The following is a 22,165-nucleotide window of genomic DNA, read 5'->3' on the forward strand; positions in this document are numbered from 1 at the left end:
CTCAGACACTTTTTTGACCCTGTCTAGGTTGTTTAAATATGCTTTTGATATCTTTATATATCTATATATCTATACAGCATTTAAAGACAAAATCACACAACCAAGTTTTAACCATTGTTTTAGTCAAATTCAATTTTATTTAACTGAATCCCTGTTTTGTGTACATTTGTTTTTCATTGCTTCAGTCAATAGTGACAAAATAAGGGATTTAGGCTCCTTGTGTGCCAACAGTATGTCAATGTGATTTGCTGGCCAGCAGCTGATGCACAGTGTGCCCTACTTCGCTGAAATGAAGCCGATGCCCTTGGTCTGCAGACTCTAAACTCTAAATTAGACTCTAAATGGAGCTTGGTCAGATGCTGTGAAGGCCTCAGGCAGATGAAAACAAAAACAGCAGACCTCTGTGTAAATCTGAATACAGGAATGGACTCATCTGCTGACACAAGGCAGTTGTAAGATTTTGTTTTCTGTATAACTCTGGGCGTTTGGAGTACAGCTGTGTTATGATTGTAGTGCAGCAGAATAGCAGAGATGATTCCTCTCTGGATTTCACATTTGTGTAACCAAAACTGCAGTATGTCTCCACCTAGTGGGAGCAGACTGAGGTAGACAGTACAAACATTTTCAACGCAGTATACAGCAATAATAATAACACAGACAACCACAAGACCTCTATGAGAATAGAAGCTGCTAGGGTTTTGATATTTTAAATCATATTTTGGAGTTTAGTTCGAAGGGTGATAAATTCACAATAGTGAACCGGCAAACTAAAAATCAGCAGTTTAGCGAGAAATTACAGGGAACTGAATAAAAGAATTAAGGGTCAATATGATGATGTTGGTCTTCTGTCTTTATAACGAGGTCACTATGTCTGGAATTTTGTCCTAAGAGGGATTCTCTGTGCTTAGAGAGACTGAATGCCTGTAACATTGATTAATAATGCAAACTAATAGCAGCCATTTAAGGAGGGGGGCTTAAGAGACTCATTCATCATACAACTCAGTCTGGGTGAAGAGAATGAGTCACAAACTAGTTAAAGTTTTGATAAATTATAGCAAATTTATTGCTGATGATGGTTTAGTTTTGTTTCTAGACTAAAGAAGTCATTTTTAAAAATTAAGCACTGCTTTTGAATCAATACAATTTCCTAAATTTGATATAGCCTTTATGAAAAGAGTTATCTGAACTTTACGCTGCATTGGAAACGGCTCGGTTGACTTTGCTTTGATATAACAGTGATCTCAGTTTTGACACGGCCTATACCTGCATAGCAACCACTTCCAGGGAATCTAGACAGAAATCAAACATTAAAGGTTGGACATAATACTCATGAACGCTACAAGTGGAAAACTTCTTGCTAACATCAAAATGACAATGACTGATATGTTTAACCATTTTATTTGTTTGCAATTTGTACTTCCCCAACGTCTCTCTTCCTTTTTATCTGAGGGTGGACAAAATATCCTATGAGTCACATCTCTTGGTATAATGCAACAACACCACTAACTATTGCATCCAAAATTATCATGAACTTCAATCGACAGTGTTGATTCAACACTTCTCTAAAACTGTTTCAAGGAAAAATAATTGTGAAAGGTTTTCACCATAAACAAATTATGTGAAACATTAAGAATACACACTCCTGGCTTTCTGAAATAAAAATTAATGATTATTCACCCACTAACTAATAACAAATACTTATGAAACTGATTTGTGGTTCAAAATTTGGTTTAGAGATGAATTATGAGGGGCAAGGTAAAAAATGACTTGGTTCATACTGTGAAGGGATAGATTATAAACAGTAGTAGTAGTTAGAAGTTTAACACTAATAATATTTTGAATCAAAAAACTCTTTTCTTAATTTAATATGCCCTTGATAAAAGAGTTATCCAAACTTTATTCTATATTCGAAACACCTCAGCTGCAGCTAAAAACAGTAATCTCAGGACCAGGGCCGTCCTTGTTGTTAACCCAACATTTTCAGGAAATCTGGTTACAGTAAATGGAAATTTAAAAAAAAAGAAGTAATTATTCAACTTTATTCAAAGGCATGATTTTATTGGAAAGCCATTTGATCTCTGAGAAACTGTACAGAATATAACATGCAACATTGTAATCATCATTCATCCATGTGTCCATCCATCCACTTGCTGTCTGTCTGACTTTACATTGTGATGGCAAACAGAGCAGAACATGTTTATTAAATTAGAACTTGACTGCGAATTTCATTTTTGCCCAAATAAGCCCAAAACATTCCATCTCGTATGGCAATGCCCTTACTGTAGTGACTTTTGGAATGATTTTCAGGCCTGTGTTATATGGTTGTAATATCAGCTTGAGTCTGGAAGAACATCATGTAGCATTGTGTGTCAAAACTGCAGACTCCACAAAAAATCCCACCCAGTGGAATGTATACAAGTCAGTAAGGCTATGTTAAAAATATAATCAAGTTTTAAGTTTCATTTTCACAATAATACAATATGTCTTTTCAATTAATTTAATGAGTCGGTTAATTACTCAAAAGAGAATAGAAGTGATTTGTAGAAAATATTTCCTGAAACACTGCATGATGAAGCTGCTCATCAAACAAATCTCATGAGTGGACTGGAGGTATTACCGGTGTTGCTAACATGGCACTTAATTCAATAAAATAACAGTCTTCCTGACTACTGTACACCATTTCTGTCTCAGAAAGTGATCAGAGTCAATATTGACATTTGTTGTGCAGTCTGTGGGGTTTCAGAGCACACAGCATATAAACAGCAACTCTATTTGATTTGCGGATCTTGTTTTGTTGTCGTACCAAAACCAATTTTATATCCTTGAGACAACCACCTTCAACTGGATGTAAAATTTATCACAGGCCTGAAAATCATGCTGGGTTTCATTGCTGAATGGACATTTTTCATTTCTGAACATGTGACTGTGTCATTTAGTGATGGACAACATCAATACAGATTATTGAACCACCAGTTTCTCATTGTCAGTCAGTCTTTGCATCTTCAAGGCCAGCAGACCTTTCTGTTTACCCCATCTGTGCAAATATATTGTATACAGTAAATACATAGTAATCTCTTTTCATTTTTATAATACATACACAACGTTCAGTGTCCATCCATAGAATAATGATAACATTTACTGAAAATGAACTGCAGAGACTGAGGATGTCATCACAGAGCTGTTTTTTCTTTCTGTCAGTGCTTGAGAATCTTCTCTTGACCGCACAGTGTCTCCTCAGGTCTGCTGCTTGTTACTTCCTTATGCATGAGCTGCACTATGCTGCCGCCAAGAGACTGACTCTGGATGTGTCTGTGTTGACTAACGTTCCCTTTTAGTAAGAACAAAGTCGAACATTCAGTATTTATGCGGGTTGATAAAGAAACACTGTCAGCTACTTTCTGTGGATGATGTCCTGCTCATCTGTTTTGGTGACTCTGAGGGGTCATGTGTAGGGTGACATACAGAGCATAATTGCTGAATGCAATAGATGTATAAAAACGTCTTTCAGAATGTGCCGGAAGGCTACTGGGTACTCCTTTAGAACTGCTTAAATTACATACAGAATAGAGTTATGCATTGTTTCATGGGAGTGCAGAGCACAACCCTAAACCTTGTACTTATTGGTTGTGAGACTAAAAAATAAAGAAACACTTGTTCGCTTCTTTCCGTGGATGACGTCCTGCTTATCTGTCTTGGTGACTCTGAGGGTTCATGTGTAGGGTGACATCCAGAGCACAATTGCTGAATGCAATAGATGTATAAAAACGTCTTTCAGAATGTGCCGGAGGGCTACTGGGTACTCTTTTAGAACTGCTTAAATTACATACAGAATAGAGTTATGCATTGTTTCATGGGAGTGCAGAGCACAACCCTAAACCTTGTACTTATTGGTCGTGAGACTAAAAAGTAAAGAAACACTTGTTCGCTTCTTTCCGTGGATGACATCCTGCTTATCTGTTTTGGTGAATCTGAGGGTTCATGTGTAGGGTGACATAAAGAGCACAATTGCTGACTACAACAGATGTATAAAAACCTCTTTCAGAATGTGCTGGAAGGCTACTGGGTACTCTTTTAGAACTGCTTAAATACAGAATAGAGTTATGCATTGTTTCATGGGAGTGCAGAGCACAATCCTAAACCTTGTACTTATTAGTTATGAGCCATGTGAGGTCAGAGTGACATGGTTTTTAAATGTTACACATGCAGTACAGAGGAAAAGCAGCTTGAGAAGTCCCAAAATACTTTCATATTTACATATGAATTTAAGAAGGAAAATGTCCAGAGTGACTTACAATGATCAGGAAAGGGTTCAGTGTCTTGTTTATACAGTAGCTGCTGTTAGAATCAAACCTTTAATCTTGTGGCATTTTTACCAGAACAATAAGTCTCCCAGCTGACACAATTCCCATTTTTTTCACTGTCAGAATTCTTGAAAGATAGGATTTACAGAATAGAAGTTTTTTTGTGACGAATGAGGTATTTTGAAGGAAAGAGCAATGACTCAGTGTTTAGCACTGTAGCCTTACAGCACATGGAAACCTGACCTTATCTTGTCTGCTCATATGGTTTTCCTCCTCAGTCTGAACACAAGTTAGGTATCTGAATGTTGTCTGTATTTGGAAAAGAGTGAGTAGGCAAAAATAATGAATTCACAGTCTTCTCTAGACTTCTATTTACAAGCAAACCTTTTGCACTTTAAATTCTTAATTTAACAGTAACATAATCTCCTTTGTACTTCCTCTCAGTGCACTTTCAAAAAACTCCCATCTTGCCATGTTTCCTTTACTCATCCTCTTTTCTCTCCGCACTCTGCTCTGACAAGAACATTTTGTGGTCAAAGGATAATGCTGCAGGCACCTAAGCGATAGCCCTTTGCCCTTTTACTACTGTTGTAATTTTCATGAGGCAATGTTGCACTCACTCTCAAGTTCCCTGTCGATAAGTGCATCAGCAACATTGCTGATCATCGTGCCTCTGCGGCCGAGGCAAGTACGACCTTCTGTAAAGAAACACAATGTCTGCAGTGCTCAAAACAGAGGTTTTCTGTGAACTGCAGATGCACCCAAATAAATAAGTTTGTATAAGCCTTCAAGACATAAAAGATACAGGTGAAATTGTTCCTGTGGCCTCCCTTGTTTCATTAATGCTACAGAAATTAATGACATTCTTTGCCAACAGGTTAAATAATTTCTTTGACTTTTTATGGACTCACATATGAGGACTATAAGGATGTAAATATGTCTTTAAAATGATTTTTGCTGTGAGGATAGGGAGTGTATTCAGAGCAAAATAGTGTCTCCTCTTTTTTTTTTCTTATTGCCATTATCATCATTATTGAACATATTACTCCAGACGTTGCTATATAACCCACCTGCTCCTCTGCTACCACATGACTGCTGATGTCAGCCAAGCCAGAGTCAAGGCTGGGAGACTGTAGACAAAATGGTGTTTGTGCGTCCGTCCAGCAGAGTGTGCATGTGTGGGCTGTGTAGGCTAAAGAGGGAGGGAGAGAGAGAGAGAAAGAACCAATTAAACAGATGCCAATAAATCAACACAATATTCCCTCTTATTGCCCTGGTGTGTGTGTGTGTGTGTGTGTGTGTGTGTTTACAGCATATGTATTTATGAAGTTCAGCAGCCATATGAGAAATTAGCCTCTGTATTCACCGGGGTCCTCCCACCCCTCTGTCTTGTTCTCTAATCCGCCCACATGTATCGTCTGAGGAAAAAAATAGTGCAGAAGGTGACGCTCCTCCAAAGGAACAGAGAGAAAGCACAGAGAGGGAAAGGCAAAGAGAGAGAGGTGTCTACAGGCTGCATCTCCATTGAAACATTTGGAAAAGGGGAGACAGAGGAAGAGCTGAATGGTAGCTACACCCTGCGCCTGGAAGCGTAGAGACACTGTAACAAAGGCTGGCAATTATTTTTTGGCAATAACAAAGAGGTGGGAGAGGGGCTCTGAAATCGAGGGAAATAGCAAAAAAAAAGAAAAAAGAGAGAGCCAGTTTTCAGGGGGATTTCTGCTTCATTTCATCCGAAAGACTCATCCCTTGCCATCATCAGCATGACCATAAGCTATAAGTAACATTCGGCAATAACGGTGTCAAAACGAGATTTTCAGCAACAGACGCGCGCAATCCTATTTCGATTTATTATAATCGGGGGGAGAGGAAAAAAAAAAAGATCAACTGAATGCCTGCGAGAAACTGGATACTCTCTGAAATCATAAGAAAGAGCGATCTAACAAAGAAAACTACATTTTGATTGATCTTTTAAGCTTGATGTGCGTGTTTCTGCGCGCACTCGAAACGAACCTGAACCAAAAGCAAGTGAGTATTAACCGTGTCTGTGTATATGTCTGTATTTTTTTGGTGGCTTTTATTCTGCGTTTATTCCGTCTAATAACAAAGCATTTATTGGCCAGCTCTAAAAGAAGAAGGAGATGCAGCGTCTAACCTACATTCAACAAGTATCGTTTTATCCATGATAACTGCGATTTTTTCTTTCTTGTAGCCTGTAAACAATTTGTGTTATGATCTGGAGATATTAGAATGTGTGAAAATTGTTCAAATTGGAAAGATCACAACTGTATTTTTTTTATTATTATTATTATTACTATTATTATTATTTCTAGCTGCTGTAATTGTGATATTTTTCAGTCAGATTTGAATTATCCACTGATATGACGCCCAGAATTTCATTTTTATAAAACCTTACATTCCTCATTGCACAAATGGTGGGTGTTTCCCCACATGCACCACTAGATCAGAGCAGTTACATGCCTCTGAGAGTGCATTCCTTGTCTGTCTGTCTGCATGAGTAACTGTTTCCATGCATCTTTGTCCATCTGTATGCATGCATTTGTTTTTCGTGCATGTGCATTCAGTGTTTGTGTTTGTCTCTCTCTCTCTCTCTGTGTGTGTGCGTAAGTGGGTGTGTGGTGTGGCAGCGTTGGGTAAGTGTCAAGGCCTGAAATGGAGGTTTGATAAAGGAAGTATAGGAGAAGGGCGAGAGGGTTGACACACACAAACATACACACAGAGAGAGGCAGAGGAGTGTGAGGAAGAGATGGTAAGGAACCACAGGAAGGACATAGCATCACAGGAAGTCTATGGGGGGGCAGCTAAATGTCTAGACGTGGTCTTCCTCCCCTACCCTTAACCCCCCCCCCCCTCCCCTCCCCTTCCCTCCTGCCACCACATCACCTATACTCTGTCAACTTGCTCCATCCGCATTCCCCTGCATTACACACAAAGTCTCCAGTTTCATAACATCTCTTCCTTCCACTTTCCAGAGCACGCCTCGCCTTTTCTGGCTCTGGCGTGCTCTTCCTCCATTTGCTCTCTTCCAGTCCCAACCTCCACCACCACCCCCCCCCCCCCCCACCCCCCACAATCCTGCATTATACATCTACAGCTGGTGCTATTTTTAGACTGAGGGTAACCCAGAAAACACCCCTTCGATTTTAGAAGAAGAGGAAAAAAAAAAGAAGCCTCCCCACCAAGAGACAATGGCGTGTTGTCAGTGGATGTGATTGGTAGGGAAGTGATGGGGCTCGAAAGGAGGGCGATGCTATTTAAGGGGGGGGGATAAATCTATTTTGAGGCTGGGGTAATTGAATTACGCATCTGTCGTGTCCTGGGTTGTGTGTTCTTGCCTCTGACCCCTTCCTCTCTCCTTGGCTGTGACGGTTTCTCTCTCATCTCTCACGTCTTCGCATCAGCCTCGGTGTGAGGAACTTTCTTCTCTGTCCTTCAACTCATTTATCACCTGATTGAGCTGATCCAGCCTTTCATACCCCCCTCTGTGTTTCAAATCCTTGACCTTGACGTTTACCTCCAGCTAACCCTTCATCTCCCTCTTTCGTTCTCACTCTGTACCTCCAACATCACACATTAAAATCCCAATTTCTCTCCCTCCTTCCCCCCCCCCCCCCGGCTGCTGAGAGTATAATCTGTGACTTCTCTACCCCCTCCTCTATGTCTTAATTGGCGGCTAGTTCACAGGTCAGGAATCTGTTGAGTAATACTTCTTCCCTCCTCCCGTTCATCTGTCTGGCCCCCGTGTAGCACATCACTGCACCGCTGGATCATAATGGTCCTAATCATGCAGGGGAGGGCATCATTAATTAGGAGCAGACAGGTTTAAATGACCTAAGAGAGACTCGGGATGTGTGCCGGGTTAAAGCTATTTGCTCTTGATGCAAATTGTCCAAGAACCAGATTTTAGAGTTGAATAGTAGCCTGGCTGAGGGATATTAGCTCAGATTTATCCAGGGCCAAAAATAGAGTTCCTTCCCGACATGACACAGTATCCCTTGGCTCTTTTTTCCCGCACTGAACGCTGTTTGAGGCTTTTTCTCCCCTCTCCCAGACCAATCCCGGCTCCTTGATTGTCCTACACACAAAAAAGGGCTTCCATCTTCCATCCCTCCCTTCACCCCATGTCCTTCTGTCACTGGTGAAGTCTCACCCAGCGGGCATATATATCCAAATAATCTGAGCATTTGTTCTCTTGTGGGCATGAAGGATTTTAGTCATGGACACTGACTGAGTTTTCAGAGCTCTATTGCAGGCTTCATTTCTGCTGGTCTATTCCTGAAAATGGCCTTATGTATTAATCATCCTCAGCCAGCTAAAAGGAGAAAACCTGTTTTTTTTTCCTGAGGTGGCTGAAGGGGATCATAGAAAGAAAGCAGGAGCTTCTGGGTAGTGATTGACCAATATGCATAATGCTCAAGACCCCCAAGGGGGATGTTGGTGCTGCAGTATGTGTGGATTGGTCAGTCCCTGGAGATCTCCATGCTGGTGTTGCCGAGTGGAGGAGCCTTTGCTGCCTCTGGTAGATTGGCCTTTTTTTTTGCTTGCTTAATTGATTGGCCATTTCATTCATGTTCTGGAAATTGGCCACTGGTAAGCTTTGTTATGATGAGAAATGTCTTGTTTTTTCTCCTTCTCTGTGTACATTAGCTGTGTCAGAGCTTGGAGCTGTGTGGCCCTCTTCTCTGTTTTTCTCTGCACCTAGTCGTCTTCCCCCCCCACCCTCCCCCACCCCTTCTCTCCATCCATTCATTCAATTACAAGCATTCTCATTCTTATTTGTTCAATTCCTACACCCCCTACCCCTCTCAACTATCCTCACACACACATACACATGCACCCCTTATCTGGCTTCTCTCCTGGCAAAATCGGAGGTGCAATGACAACCAGAGTGGGGAGAGGACAATGTGTTGGTGTGACACCGCACTAAAAGGGGAGGTGACCGCAGTGGTTTCATCGTTGCTGCAGTGCTTCGCTTTCTCCTGTTGGGGTCTCCTCAACACTGTGGAGTGTGTTGAGAGAGAGAGAGGAGAGGGAAGAGGAGAGGGAGATGAGGTAGAGATGAGGGAAAGAGGAATGAGGAGAAGGAGGAAAAAGAGGGGGGGGTTTGATATGGATGGAACAGCGTGAAGCCTTGTGGTTACATCCTTTGATGAGGTAGCGGGTGGTAAAAAAAAATGGCTGCGCACCAGAAACACATACGTAATTTGTGCTATCTCTCTCTCTCTTTCTCTCTCTCTCTCTCTCTCTCTCTCTCTCTCTCTCTCTCTCTCTCTCTCTCTCTCTCTCTCTCTCTCTCACACACACACACACACACACACACACACATATAGCCTACAAACATACATTACACACTTGCCTGCAAAGCCCTCCTTCTCCCCAGTGGTACATTTACCATTCAGCTCAGCTGTGTATCTGCATTACATCCCTACACTTGTTCCTCTCCTCCTCTCTCTTAATCACTCTCTTATTAGTATTGCAGACCATCACTAACCCCCCCAACCCCCCTTCTTCTCTTCTACCTCTTCACAACCACTCAGGTGCCATCCTGAACCACTGCTAGCTTTTTCTGTCTTTCTCTCCTCCCCCACCTTTTTTTCCCCCCATTTCCCCCAACATTGTTCATTCTCATCTCACTTCGCATCACCTTCCCCACTCTTCCTGCCCGTTTCTCTCCTTCTCTCAGCAACACCCCTCCTTCTCCATCACATCTCACTCCCTCCATATCTCCCCTTCTCTCCCCCTCTGCGATTGGTAAAGGTTTTTGCTTTTTCTGCCAACTGCCGGGTCTGTTCCGCATAGTCAGCACTCCTCCAATTTCCTCCATGCCTTCTCTCTCTCTCTCTCTCTCTCTCTTTCTCTCTCGTGTGTGCTCTCCTCTCCTCCCCCTGGTTACTGCTGCTGGTACCTCACAGTCAATGCATCCCATAATCCTGTGCTCCCTCCCCCTCTTGCTGCAGTGTTTCTGCTAATATATATTAGCGTCAGTGCAGCCTTTGGTGCACGAGCCTTGTGCACGTTCTCTCTCTCAGCCCCATCCTCTGCAGAAACCATCTCCTCTGCCTAGAGGTTCATTACGATTAAGCTTCGTTTTGCCCTCAAAATGGTTTTCTTAGCCTGTTTGTTTCAGCCAGGTGAGAGTGTGTGTGTGTGTGTGTCTCCTTCCCTCCCTCTTGCTTTCTCTCCCCTTGTGTGTGTGCAGTGGTGAGGAAGTAGTAGCAGGGTGGCGCAGGACATGGTGGCCGAGGCAGGAAATGCTGCAGGAGAGAGAAAGAGAGAGGTGGAGGGGGGATTGTTCCTCATCTCTACCCCCCACCTCCCCACACTTATCAGTTTTAGCCTCTTCCTGATGTGTACAAACTCTCTGCTTTCCTTTTCACCTCCACTGGATCTCGACTTCTTTCCTCCATTTTACACCCGACACTCACCTTCTGTAGCTTCAATCCCCTCCCTCTGTACCTGTCCTCTCCCCCCCCACCCGCCTGCTCTCTGGTGCTTTTTTTTCCTAGCGATTGCACTGCTGTCGGTGATCAAAGTGCTGAGGCTGGCTCTTAAAGAGATGTGCTTACTTCCCCTGTTTTAAGCTAAAACCCTCAAACTGAAGACATTCTCCTGAAATGCATCTAGAAAGCATTCAACTCACATGTCTTGAATCTATTAAGATTAGTAATTTACTTTCAATCAAGTGAAAATTAACATCAAATTTTAAAATTAAACAGTTAACTGTAAGTAAACGTAGGGAAGAACCCAGCTGCACCAACTCCCAGTGAAACTCCAAATTATTTTTTAATGCATGACTGTATAGGACTACTTAAGTAAATTTATAAAATCAATAAGTACACCACACACGTCTCAGAGGGAACAAAAGGCATTTAACCACAGTTACAGACTTGTGGCTGTCCATGTATAAAATATTCAGCAGTTCACCAGTAAGGTACACTGCCTATGAAGTAGAAGGCAGTAAGTCAGTTACAAAAAAAAAAAAAAAAGTGATAAAAGTTTCACTGTGAGATGAAAAAGCTGCTTTTAAAAAGTTCAGGATCCTGTCGGAGTGAGGCTCCATCCCGCAGGAAAGGGAGAAACTGTCCATGGTGCTGAAATATAATCCATCCCACAACACAGCAGTCCCTGCTGGAAAGCCCCACAGGACAACAAAGCTGACTCTGGATACAGATCTCTACACTTTCCCTGCCTGACCTTGTGTCCAAATAGTTAAATTATTTGTTTCTTATTAAATTATATTAGTCTTGCGTGAACTTTTCTTTCGGTTGCAAAGATGCAGACTAAACTACTTCAGCAGAATGATGCAGTACAACTCTGAAACTCAAGAGTGCAGAATTTTTTTTGTCAAGCAAGCAGATTTGATGGTCCTGCAGCAAACACTGCAAAGACTTGCAATAGTAGAGAAAAAAGACATTTAAGGCATTTACAACTTAACTTACTTGATTTTTCTGATCTGTGCAAATAAGATATGTCCATGTTAGTTTTCGTATTAAATATTTTTTATTTGCTTTAGTTGTTTCCAAACTCTGACTGTATACCCATGCAAGAGCCTTGGTGGTAGATCTTACCTGAGTGTTGTTAGTCTTTTTCCATGATTTTCAAAAATGAAAAAAAAAAGAGACAATTTTCATATAAAAAAAAAGTCCAAATGAAATCTGAAAAGAGAAAGAAACTTAAGATCTGAGGAGAGAAAAGACACACCAAACTTTTCCGAGAACAAAAAGTTGTTTCCTTCAGCTAAAAAAGTGCAGTGAAATGATCAAAAACGACAGAAAACACACACAAGCAAAAACAGACAGAGACTGCTGTGTCCTACATGACAGAAAGCAAAAGTGTGTGAGGGGGGAAAAGAGGAGAGAGTTGACCCAAAGTGAAAGGAGCTTACTTTGGAGAAGGGTGAAGAATGGTAGGAGGGAAGCAAGAGAAGGAGAAATTAGAAGAAAAAGACTGAAAAAAACAGTGAGGTGACAGGAGAAAGAGCAGAGGTAAAGAAGAAAGGAGAGGGTGCACTGGACAGGAACAAGACCCATGTTGTGAGAGGAGGAAGAGGAGGAAGAAGTGAAGCCTTGATTCTCCTCCTTCAATGAAATGTGATTCCTTTATGCGGAATATGAGAGCGAGCGAGGGAGTAGAAAGTGAGGGAGAGAGAGAGAGAGAGAGAGAGAGTAGGTGGGAGAGGGGGAAGTGAGCCAGTGAGAGTGCACAGGAGAGGAGAGGAGGAGGAGGAGGAGGAGGAGGAGGGGGGAGGGGGGGAGGAGAGTGGTGCATTTCTTTGAATGGAGAAAAAGGTTAACAACATATAGATACGGTGCATGTATAGGCTTTTTGCCGTCTCTCTGAAGCATCTCGAGCCCCCCGAATGGCGATGCAGCTCTCGGGCGAAAGCTCTGACCTCTCCGGGAGAAGGAGAGAGAGCAAATAACTCTGGCTTTTTCTTTTTTTTTTTTTTTTTTTACTGCAGCAGAATTCATTCACTTTTATAGCGCGTTCTCCTTTTTCGATGCCTTTCCCTTCTCCTCCTCTCCCCCCAACACTCTCTTCAACCCCCCTCTCTTCCATTACTAGGGAAGAGACAATATTACACTAGCTGTTCACTGTAACTGCCTCCAGTGAGTGTGCTGCATTCACTTTCTGTCCCCCTTTTTCTCCATCACACACTCCCCCCCCCCCCCCCCCCCCTCTTTTTTCTCTCTCTTTGTTTGAGCCTGGCTTGTTTTCCTGATTGCCATTTGTTCTGTCCTTCTCCATCCTTCCATTAAAAATCTGATTTATGGCCTCCTCCTCCTTCTCCTCCTTCCCCCCAACCTACCTCTCTCTCTATCCTCTCTCTCTCACACACACACACTCTCCACCTCCCTCTCTTCCTCTTTTCTATCACTACATGTCTTTACACTCACACACGTTGCAATGGGGAAAGTGGCAGAGAGCATTGACATAATTGTGCATCGCATGAATCTCAGGCTGTTGGAGGGGGCTGCAGCAGTGTGTGTAGCACGCACATAGACTGATTGAGGAGATCTAACATTAGTACGGACACTGCACTCTCGGGAGGCAATTAACACACACACACACACACATACACGGTGCTGCGCCACCTTACGTCAGAGCGGCATTCTCAAGGAAGGAGAAAAGAAGCAGGAAGATGGATCCCCAGTTTTCCTCTTTTCTCCCTTTTTCCCCCTCCTCATTTCAGTTCTTCTCTCCTCCCCCTCCTCTCTCTCTCTCTCTCTCTCTCTCTCTCACACACACACACACACACACACTCTTGTGTGCCCATGCAGGCAGGAAAAAGAGCAGGGTTGTTGCAGGTGGGGAGGAGGGGGGAGTTTGCATGCTGAAGTCTCACAGTGGCCTAATTAGGGAGAGGATTTGAATGAACACTGACTCGAGTATCAACCGGATCAATTTAGAGATTGTTGGCTGAAGGAGAGCATATAATGATGGTTAGAATAATAGATCAGCAGAGGGGATAAGGGACACGGATGGTAACAGTGCTGGGACCCCAATCACATCACTGTACCTTAAGGCTGGGGGAAATGAGCTATCTCAAATCTTCTTCATCATCACTGTGGTGTCAACAATCAAGCCTGTGAGGATGCTGACTCATGAATGTGCTCAAAGCCACCTGTTTTCATATGTTGCACTCATAAGTGAGAGGCACCAGGATGCTGTGTTTAAAATAACCTCCCAAAAAACAACTTCTGCCATCCTGCCCTTCTCATCTCAGCCTTGTACCCCTTGTCACTCACTGCACCTGCACCTGCACAAGGTCATTTTGTGTCCTCCCATCAGCTGATTATCAAGTGAATAGTTGCACATACAGCTTGCAATTAGCGTGTAAAATCTTAATTTGTATTGCAATGTTGATAATCCACATCTATTTCTCCCTTCTGCTAAAATTTCTGCCCTTTTTCTCTCCCCGCAGACTCCTCAGACTCCTCCCTCCTCCTCCCTTCGGTTTCTCTCATCCTCTCCCTCCCCCCCGGTCCTCTATGCTCAGTTCGGTGTGTGTATCCTCTTTCAAAGGGCGCAAGGGTGGGAACAAGTCGTCCAACAAAGCATGTTACAGTGCAGACATGACTTGTCCGTCGGAAAGCGAGAAAATCGTGATAAACTGCGGGGGGGTGCGGCATGAGACCTACCGGAGCACCCTAAAAACGTTGCCCGGTACCCGCTTATCGTGGCTCACCGAGCCGGACGCGTTCAGCAACTTCGACTACGACCCCAAATTAGACGAGTTCTTCTTCGACCGCCACCCGTCAGTGTTTTCCTTCATCCTCAACTATTATCGTACCGGGAAGTTGCACTGTCCCAACGATGTGTGCGGTCCCCTGTTTGAAGAGGAGCTGGCGTTCTGGGGCATCGATGAGACGGACGTGGAGGCGTGTTGCTGGATGAACTACCGGCAGCATCGGGATGCGGAGGAGGCGCTGGACAGCTTCGAGACTCCCGAACCGGACGCGCCGGACGACGACCCAGCGCTGGGCGGTGCGGACGGGGACTTGAAAAGACTGTGCATGCAGGAGGACGCGAGGAGAGCGGGCTGGTGGAAAACCTGGCAGCCTAAAATATGGGCACTGTTTGAAGACCCGTATTCCTCCAAATATGCCCGGGTGAGTTACCCATGTCTCTCCTAGAGAGACCAACTTGTTTCTGTACTGTTGCATATTCTGCCTCATGATGTCTCAGACCACTACTGGAGTCATGATAAGTTTGAAAAACTTTGTTTTTAAATGTTTTGTCCACATTTTAACTGCAGATAAACCAGTCCTCCATAATCACCTGCAAGCCCCTTACTGTTGGTATGTCATCCCTGACAGTAGCCTATAGCTCGTATTAAAAGGCAGTATATAGACTTACTGATATTGAATAATTAATGCTGATAGCATAAGGCAAATGGAAAATGGTATGGCAGCTATATCTACTGGTAGATGAGTACAAGTTGATATAACAACCAACGTTTTTGTCAAACACATCACTTCCATGTCTGATAGCTACCTGATATATGAGACATCTCAGGCGAGCTGGATTCCCACTGAATAAATTTTTTTATTGCTATCATAATTCCTATCGCCATATTCTGAAACTTGAGCAGGTTTAATACATATCAGCCTGTGAACGCAGCATCCGCTGCGCCTCCTGCATCCAAACGCCTTCATTAGGTCATATTTGTCCGTTTACGATGCACATCAATGCGCCGTATTTCATGTTAGTCTTATTTATTGTAGCACTGCAGCGATGAGGCTCACACGACATCCAGTCGTCGTGTGAAAGTGCATGTCTTTCCCTCACATTTGCCCTTGGTACCGCTACACTCTGCATGGTTGTTTTTTTGTCAGCTCTCCTGTCCCAGTTGGATGCTACATGGCTTTTACGCACGGGCTTTATTGCTGTTACGCACAACTTGCTCCTATGTTTGGATGCCCTTTATTGTTTTCATGTAAATAGTTAATGATTAGCCTCTTAAAAGCAAACGTGTGATGGTATTTGATCATACAGGTGCATGAGTAACAAGTACCCCTGACTGTGTTTTTTGATCTGTGGTAAATGAAAACAGTTACAGAGCAGGATTTGTGGTTCTTTTTTCTCTCAGACCCTCCAGTTACAGACAAATCCAGCTGCTTGATCACTGCTGCTTTGATTTGTGTTGTTTTTCTGTATCCAGTGATGTAGTTTGATCATCCTTGTCTTGCACCCGGTCCGTGCTTTTGTTAGCACTATTTTTTCCTCATATGAGCGTGTGTGAATGCATGCATACTGTAGGTGCACATGCAAAACCAGACAGTCAGCAGACACCTGCAGTGGCCAGGCATTCATGCCATCACACTGAAAATAGCTAAACTCTAAAGCATGAAGCACTGCACACTCAGCAATACATCCTGTATTACAATCACAGATAGAAGATAGAAGACAATAGCTGCACACACACACACACACACACACACACACACACACACACACACACACACACTTCCTCTGCTGGTATAGATCCACATATCTGGATTCAGTTCCCTTCAATGGAAGAGGAAAGTGTTGGGCTGTGACGGACAGATAGTCTGGATCAGGCCACCTGATACGTCTCTGTGCTCTCAGTGGACTTGGGATCAGGCAGGAAGTCACTCTCATCCCAGTCAGATTGATTTATCACTATCCCACCGCTCTCTACCCCTTACCCTTACCTTATGCAACCAAACAGCTGATTATGGAGTAGTTCTTTGCAGTCCAAAAGTTGCATGAGAGGGAGACAGCTTCAGGGTTTGGATGATCAAATCAGCTATGACAAGAAACTATGTGTACGAGGATTTGCTGCTGAATTCTGAATTGTCTTACACCAAGAGGAGACAGCATTTGCAGTGTTTTGCACATACCTTGGATACAAGCTACTGTACCTGCTGCCTGGCTGCTCGAATGCTGTATATTATGTAATGTACAGTTTTAACACCACATCCACTTGTTAGAGCGGCCAAGATCTCATGAATCATACAATAACTAACATTCATTCAGTGTAATGTTGGGAAATAGCTGTGCTTGTTACGCCACGTTGGGGTTATGCAGAGTACAGAGCAGGTAGCAGGTGGGATTCATCTCGGTGCCCGCACAACGCCAGATTTATTTCTGGGTAAATGCAGCCCCATTTCTCTCTGTAGGTCTAATATGCCACCGCTATACGTCAAACAGCGATGTGACCCAGATCACTCTTTTTTTTTTTCCCCCTCCCTCGCTCTTTCGAAAAGTATCCTGTCCAACATGGCAGAACCTTTTGGTCTATCAGTCCTGAGAGATGCAAATTATATGTGGAAGGGAAAGACAGAGAGATGGAGAGAGACTAGGACAGGAAAAAAAAAAAACCTGAGACGCTGATGTGGAAATACAATGAGACAGATGAGAAGGAGACAGAGGGAGGAAGAGGGAGACGGGAGGAAATAAAGGGAGACAGGAGGAGAGACATTACTCTAATGATTTAAGGGGTTTTGTTTGCATGGCTGTGATGTAACACATCAGCAATCAATGTTTTGATCAGAGCGTTCGACATGCACGCAGGGGTCTTTTTTTTTTTTTTCTTTTTTTTTTCCAATTTCACCTCCTTCGGTCATGATCGTGTGAGGCTCTCGCTCACGGATGTACCGTAGTAGCGCACGCATGTACAAACACACACATGCTGGTGTCTGTGCTGGCTTTTCTGCTGCAGTAGACACGGGAGAGAGAGAGAGAGAGAGAGAGAGAGAGAGAGAGAGAGAGAGAGAGAGAGAGAGAGAGAGAGAGAGAGAGAGAGAGGAGGGGGGGCACTGGAGAAAAAGGAAAAGAGGTGGAGGGGGTGGGATTGAGAGGGATAGGCAGAGCGAGGGAAATGGAGAAGGGGTGAGATAGTGGAGAGAAATAGAGGGAAAAGGGACTGAAGGGGAGCCTGAGAGGGAGAAGGAGGAAAACGAGGAAGAGGGGTATCGAGATAAACAGGGAGGAGGTGACAACCACAGAGAAAAAGACATTGCATGATGGGGGTGGGGACCCTTGTCTTAGCATCTTCAATTATATGTGAAGGCTTTGAGCCATCCAATCTTCCTACCCCGGCCCTCCTGCCTGCCCATTGATTGATATTTTATTGATTATCTTCTCTTTTTGTCTGTTTTTTTAAAGCCATTCTCTCTTTCTCTATCGCCTCTTAAAATCCAAGAATGCTTTCAGGGACCCAGGCTGGTTCTACTCTGTTGGACAGTAACACAACTGTTAACCCACTGACAGAATTTATGGATGTATATGTTTCTGTTTGATGAGGTGTTATACAATATGATTTGCATCTGATTTCTTTATTGATCCGTGCCTGGTTGACATAGATCTTTCAGTGCAGCTAAGAAGACTTTTGTATTACGTTTGGCCCATTTTATCCCCTTTGTGTATGTTTTTTTCTACTGTTCTGATTGGCTGTTAAACTCTAATCTGCCTGAGTGACAATGATCCTAATTGAATAACTAAGGATTCACCAATATCAATGAACCATGGTTATTGTTTTGTCAGTATTCTACTATTGAACCAGAGGTAATCTAATTTGATGGAATCACTCATCACTCAGCAGGTTCAATATATAGTGCGAAACTAAGATAGAGATCATATTTTCTTTCTCTCAGAATAAGTTCTGCAAATGCTTAAAATTACACATAATTCTGGAGAAGAGATAGAAATGAATAGAAGTATAAGATGCAGAATTTTCTATTAACTAACCTTTTTTCATCAGTGTTAATTCTATTGCTGATTATCTGGATGCCGTCCTATAATCTAGTCCCACTATCCCACCGGTTTAGCTGCGTTTTTGGTCACTTCCAGTTTTGCACCAGAAGGGCACAGTAGTCTTTGTCAGCAATCTCCTGACAAAGCACCATTTGTAGCTCAGCATGTACAAGATGCCCCTTTGCCCCTTTTCCAAATCGGACTTTGTGTGCCTGTACCGTGTCCCGCTCGACTGTCCCCGAACCCCCCCCCCACCCCACCCCTTTCCCTGAAGGTCATATCTTGTGGTTCATTGTTTGCTGTTCTTTTCCACTGTGTTCCGTGCTGGAGTGCACAGTGCTGTCATAAACACAAATTTGACCTGCCGTCGCACCGGACGGCCTCAGAACAGGTTGTCTCTGGGTAGAAAATCACTGTGCTAGACAGAAAATAGGAAAAAAAAAAGATGCATTGATAGGCGTCAGTGTATATATAGATATGGTGTTGGGTTAAAAAGAAGTTCACCTAGGGCAAGGTTTGGGTGACATTACCATTTTTGATGGGTTCATTGCATCACATTTTTAAGGGAGAACACCTTGAGACTCAGTCGCTGAGTTCTTTGTAGGTTTGGAAAGACAAAAGTAAGGTTTTAGATTGTCCAACTAGCCACTTTGAACATTGGTGTCCTCTTTTGATTTTAACCGTATCAGACACTCATTTTTACTACTGTATATACTAGGTCACCTCTAATTCAGCATAGTCTTGTGAGATATTTTTTGCACCAGTTTTGTTCGTCCCCGAGCCGTGTAGTTCTGTGTACAATACCTCACAACTCTGGCAGAAGCTTTATGAGGATTGTGGTGAAGGTGACTGTGTATGTACGTGCAGGTCTCAGCCAATCATATCAAACCCTGGACTTCCCTTCGCCTTATTGCTCTGTTATTTGTTGTGTATCCCCATCACACTCCAGGAAAAGTTAACATAAAAGCCAGCACTATTTTTATTATCCTAAAAGGGGTGCAAGAAAAGATTGTGCAAACATCCTCAAAGCTTTGGCTTCCCTCACCAGTGTCCCAGTGTCAGCGTTGATGTAAAATTGAGCTGATGCTTCGTTACTTTAATGGAGCTCTTTTGTGAACCAAAAGGTTTTAAGTGCGCAGAATTAAACTTCTACTTTCCGCAGTGGGGTTTGGTATTCATGCTTCCAAGTTGTTTCCATTGAAACCCGGACCCCGCTCAAAGGCTTATTTCCTACTTCCATTCTCGTTGCTCTCCCTGTGGGCTGCATCTGAAAATAGCAAAGAGAGGGAAGGAGGCCTTAATTTCATTCTCTCGTCGCAAATCTATTCCTCCCTTACTGGTGAGGGAGTGAGACTCTGTACTTGTTTGACCATTCAGCACATAAGCAATACTTAGAAAACAAGAGTCTCAAAACAGCTTAAGCACCAAACCCGTCTTTGCGGAGAAAAAAGGATGGAGGATGGATATTCTTAAGTGCTCACCAAGTTTATTAAGGTAAACTGTTTTCCTTAAGCAGTGGCTGCTGGCAGGGGCGTGATAATTAGTCAACTTGCCTCTCCTGTGCCTGTGATTGGAAAATATATCATGTTCTGTTTCAATTTTCCCTGACAAGGTTTTGTACCACAGGCCTTCTCATGTTGTTTGTATCCTCGAAAGTCACTGTCCCTCTATTTGCTGCCTTGTAACTTGAGCACTGTCTGTTGGGGATATTTTACCTTGTAGATGCTTGATGTCTCCTAACAAGGGCAGAGACATTATCTTTGTGTTGACTAAGCGAGAAGCACTTTAAAGGGATAAACACAAAAAAAATCGTTTGGTTTGGACTTCTTTGGACTTCTGATTTTTATATTCTGAATATTTTGATATAACCCGTCACTTTGTTGCTGTAAGTTGGTCTTCTGAATGGTTATGGCCTCCTGTTGTGGTTTAGTTCAAGTCTGTCGTGGACCAAGAGAAAAAAAAAGAGTAGAGCTTGAGAAGCTGTCCCTGTGTTCAGATTTGTCATTCACCAGTATTATTGTTACAGTAAATAGTTTTGGGAAATTTGCCTATTCACTTTCTTGCTGGAAGGTAGGTGAGAAGATTGATACCACTTTTATGTCTGTCTCTGAAACCAGAACCATAGTGTAAAAATGACAATTTGCTGTTTTACAGGGATTGTGTACCAGACTAATTCATAGCTGAGACTGGTAACTTCCTGGTATCTCGTGGTTGCCTGGAGACACAAGAAATTTTATTTTAATTTTAATTTGGGAGCTTTAGAAGTGCTGGTAGTTGAATTTGTTACCTTTGGACAGAGTCAGGTTATCCTGTTTCCAGTCTTTATGCTAAGCTAAGCTAACCGGTTGTTGCTTCACAGTTACCATACAGACATCACCGCAGTATTAATCTAACTCTTGGCAAGAAAGCGAATAAGCATATTTCACAAAATGTCAAACTATTGCTTTAAGTATCATATTACATTTCAGACAGAAGTATGTTCTGATTATGTTGCAAAAATTGCTTTCCCAATACTCCAAATACCTTCTTTTTGTTTTTACGTCATCTCAGCCAACTTCCTCCTCTTCCTGTGCGTTGATCCATTTAGCCATGCTGGTTAAGTGCTGAATCAGCGCTCCGCACCACTGTACAGTCAGTCACTTAGTTGGATGTTGTGGTAAACCCTGTACATTTTGCTCTTATGCTTTGCTGTTGAAATGATTCAGGACAGTGGCGTGATGGAGAGCACACACGTTGCCACAACTGATTACAGCAATGGGAGTCTGAATTCTGTAGATGGGGCAAATATTGTCAAATCACAGCAATGTATCATGTACAGTAGTCACACAAACCGCCACACGCATAAGCACATGAGTATGTAAACAAACACGAACATAGTGTGAACATACTGACAGAGAAAAATAGTTTTACTTGGGGGCTGAATCAAAAGTCACTCCACTGCATCATGACAGTCAGTTATCCATAAGCAATATCTAGGACACATACTGTAACTAAGGAAAGCGTTTGTGTAGAAACACATTTACTCACTTCCATTGCAACATGCATCTTAGGGCGTTTCACACCTATAGTTCGTTTGCTCTGGTCCGGATCAGTTGAAGAATTGGGGAACTTGGTGCATTTTCCCCTTGGTTCGGTTTCTTTTCACACAGAGAAAAATCCAAGCGAGCTAAAATGCAGCACCACCAGCAACATGAGAACGTAAACACAGGAAGAAGGTCCTGAAGGCGGTTCACTGGTCAAATACAACGCACTACGTTGTGCTAGTCCAGGTCTGACCTTGATTCATTCTCCGGCTAATTGTTAGCAACTGTTAAATTTGCTCATCTGCATCCCACTATGCAAAGCTCACCTGGCTATGGGAGCCTTGTCACACAAACTTGCGGAATACACCTAGTAGTCGGGTCTGATCGAAGTCAGATCACGTTCCCGCCACAAACAAACTGCTTCAGAGATTGGGACTGGACTGAGACCACCACCTCTAAAGGGTCTTGGTGTGGTTGTTTTAGTCCACACCAAGGGGGAAAACGAACCAGAGATCTATTTAACCGGACTAAAAAGTGCAAGTGTGAAAACACCTTTACATTTGACCCTCTCAAACACCTGAGTGAACATAAATCATT

At 43.0% G+C, this 22,165-nt stretch overlaps 1 protein-coding gene across 3 annotated transcripts in view; it reads left to right on the forward strand.

The window, feature by feature from the left end:
- Nucleotides 1-5,450: 5,450 nt before the first annotated feature.
- Nucleotides 5,451-22,165, forward strand: part of kcnc3b (potassium voltage-gated channel, Shaw-related subfamily, member 3b) — a 52,275-nt gene continuing 35,560 nt past the window's right edge. The window contains exons 1-2 of one of the 3 annotated variants that reach the window (XM_067577144.1): nt 5,451-6,329; nt 14,248-14,935. In XM_067577144.1, the coding sequence (XP_067433245.1) occupies nt 14,315-14,935 (621 nt within the window). In that variant the 5' untranslated portion in view covers nt 5,451-6,329; nt 14,248-14,314. Of the gene's footprint in view, nt 6,330-14,247; nt 14,936-22,165 lie in introns of those variants that run through there. The other 2 variants (XM_067577145.1, XM_067577146.1) reach the window with 2 other exon arrangements.

This window comes from Thunnus thynnus, chromosome 20 (genome assembly GCF_963924715.1).
Source record: "Thunnus thynnus chromosome 20, fThuThy2.1, whole genome shotgun sequence".
Lineage (NCBI taxonomy): Eukaryota > Metazoa > Chordata > Actinopteri > Scombriformes > Scombridae > Thunnus > Thunnus thynnus.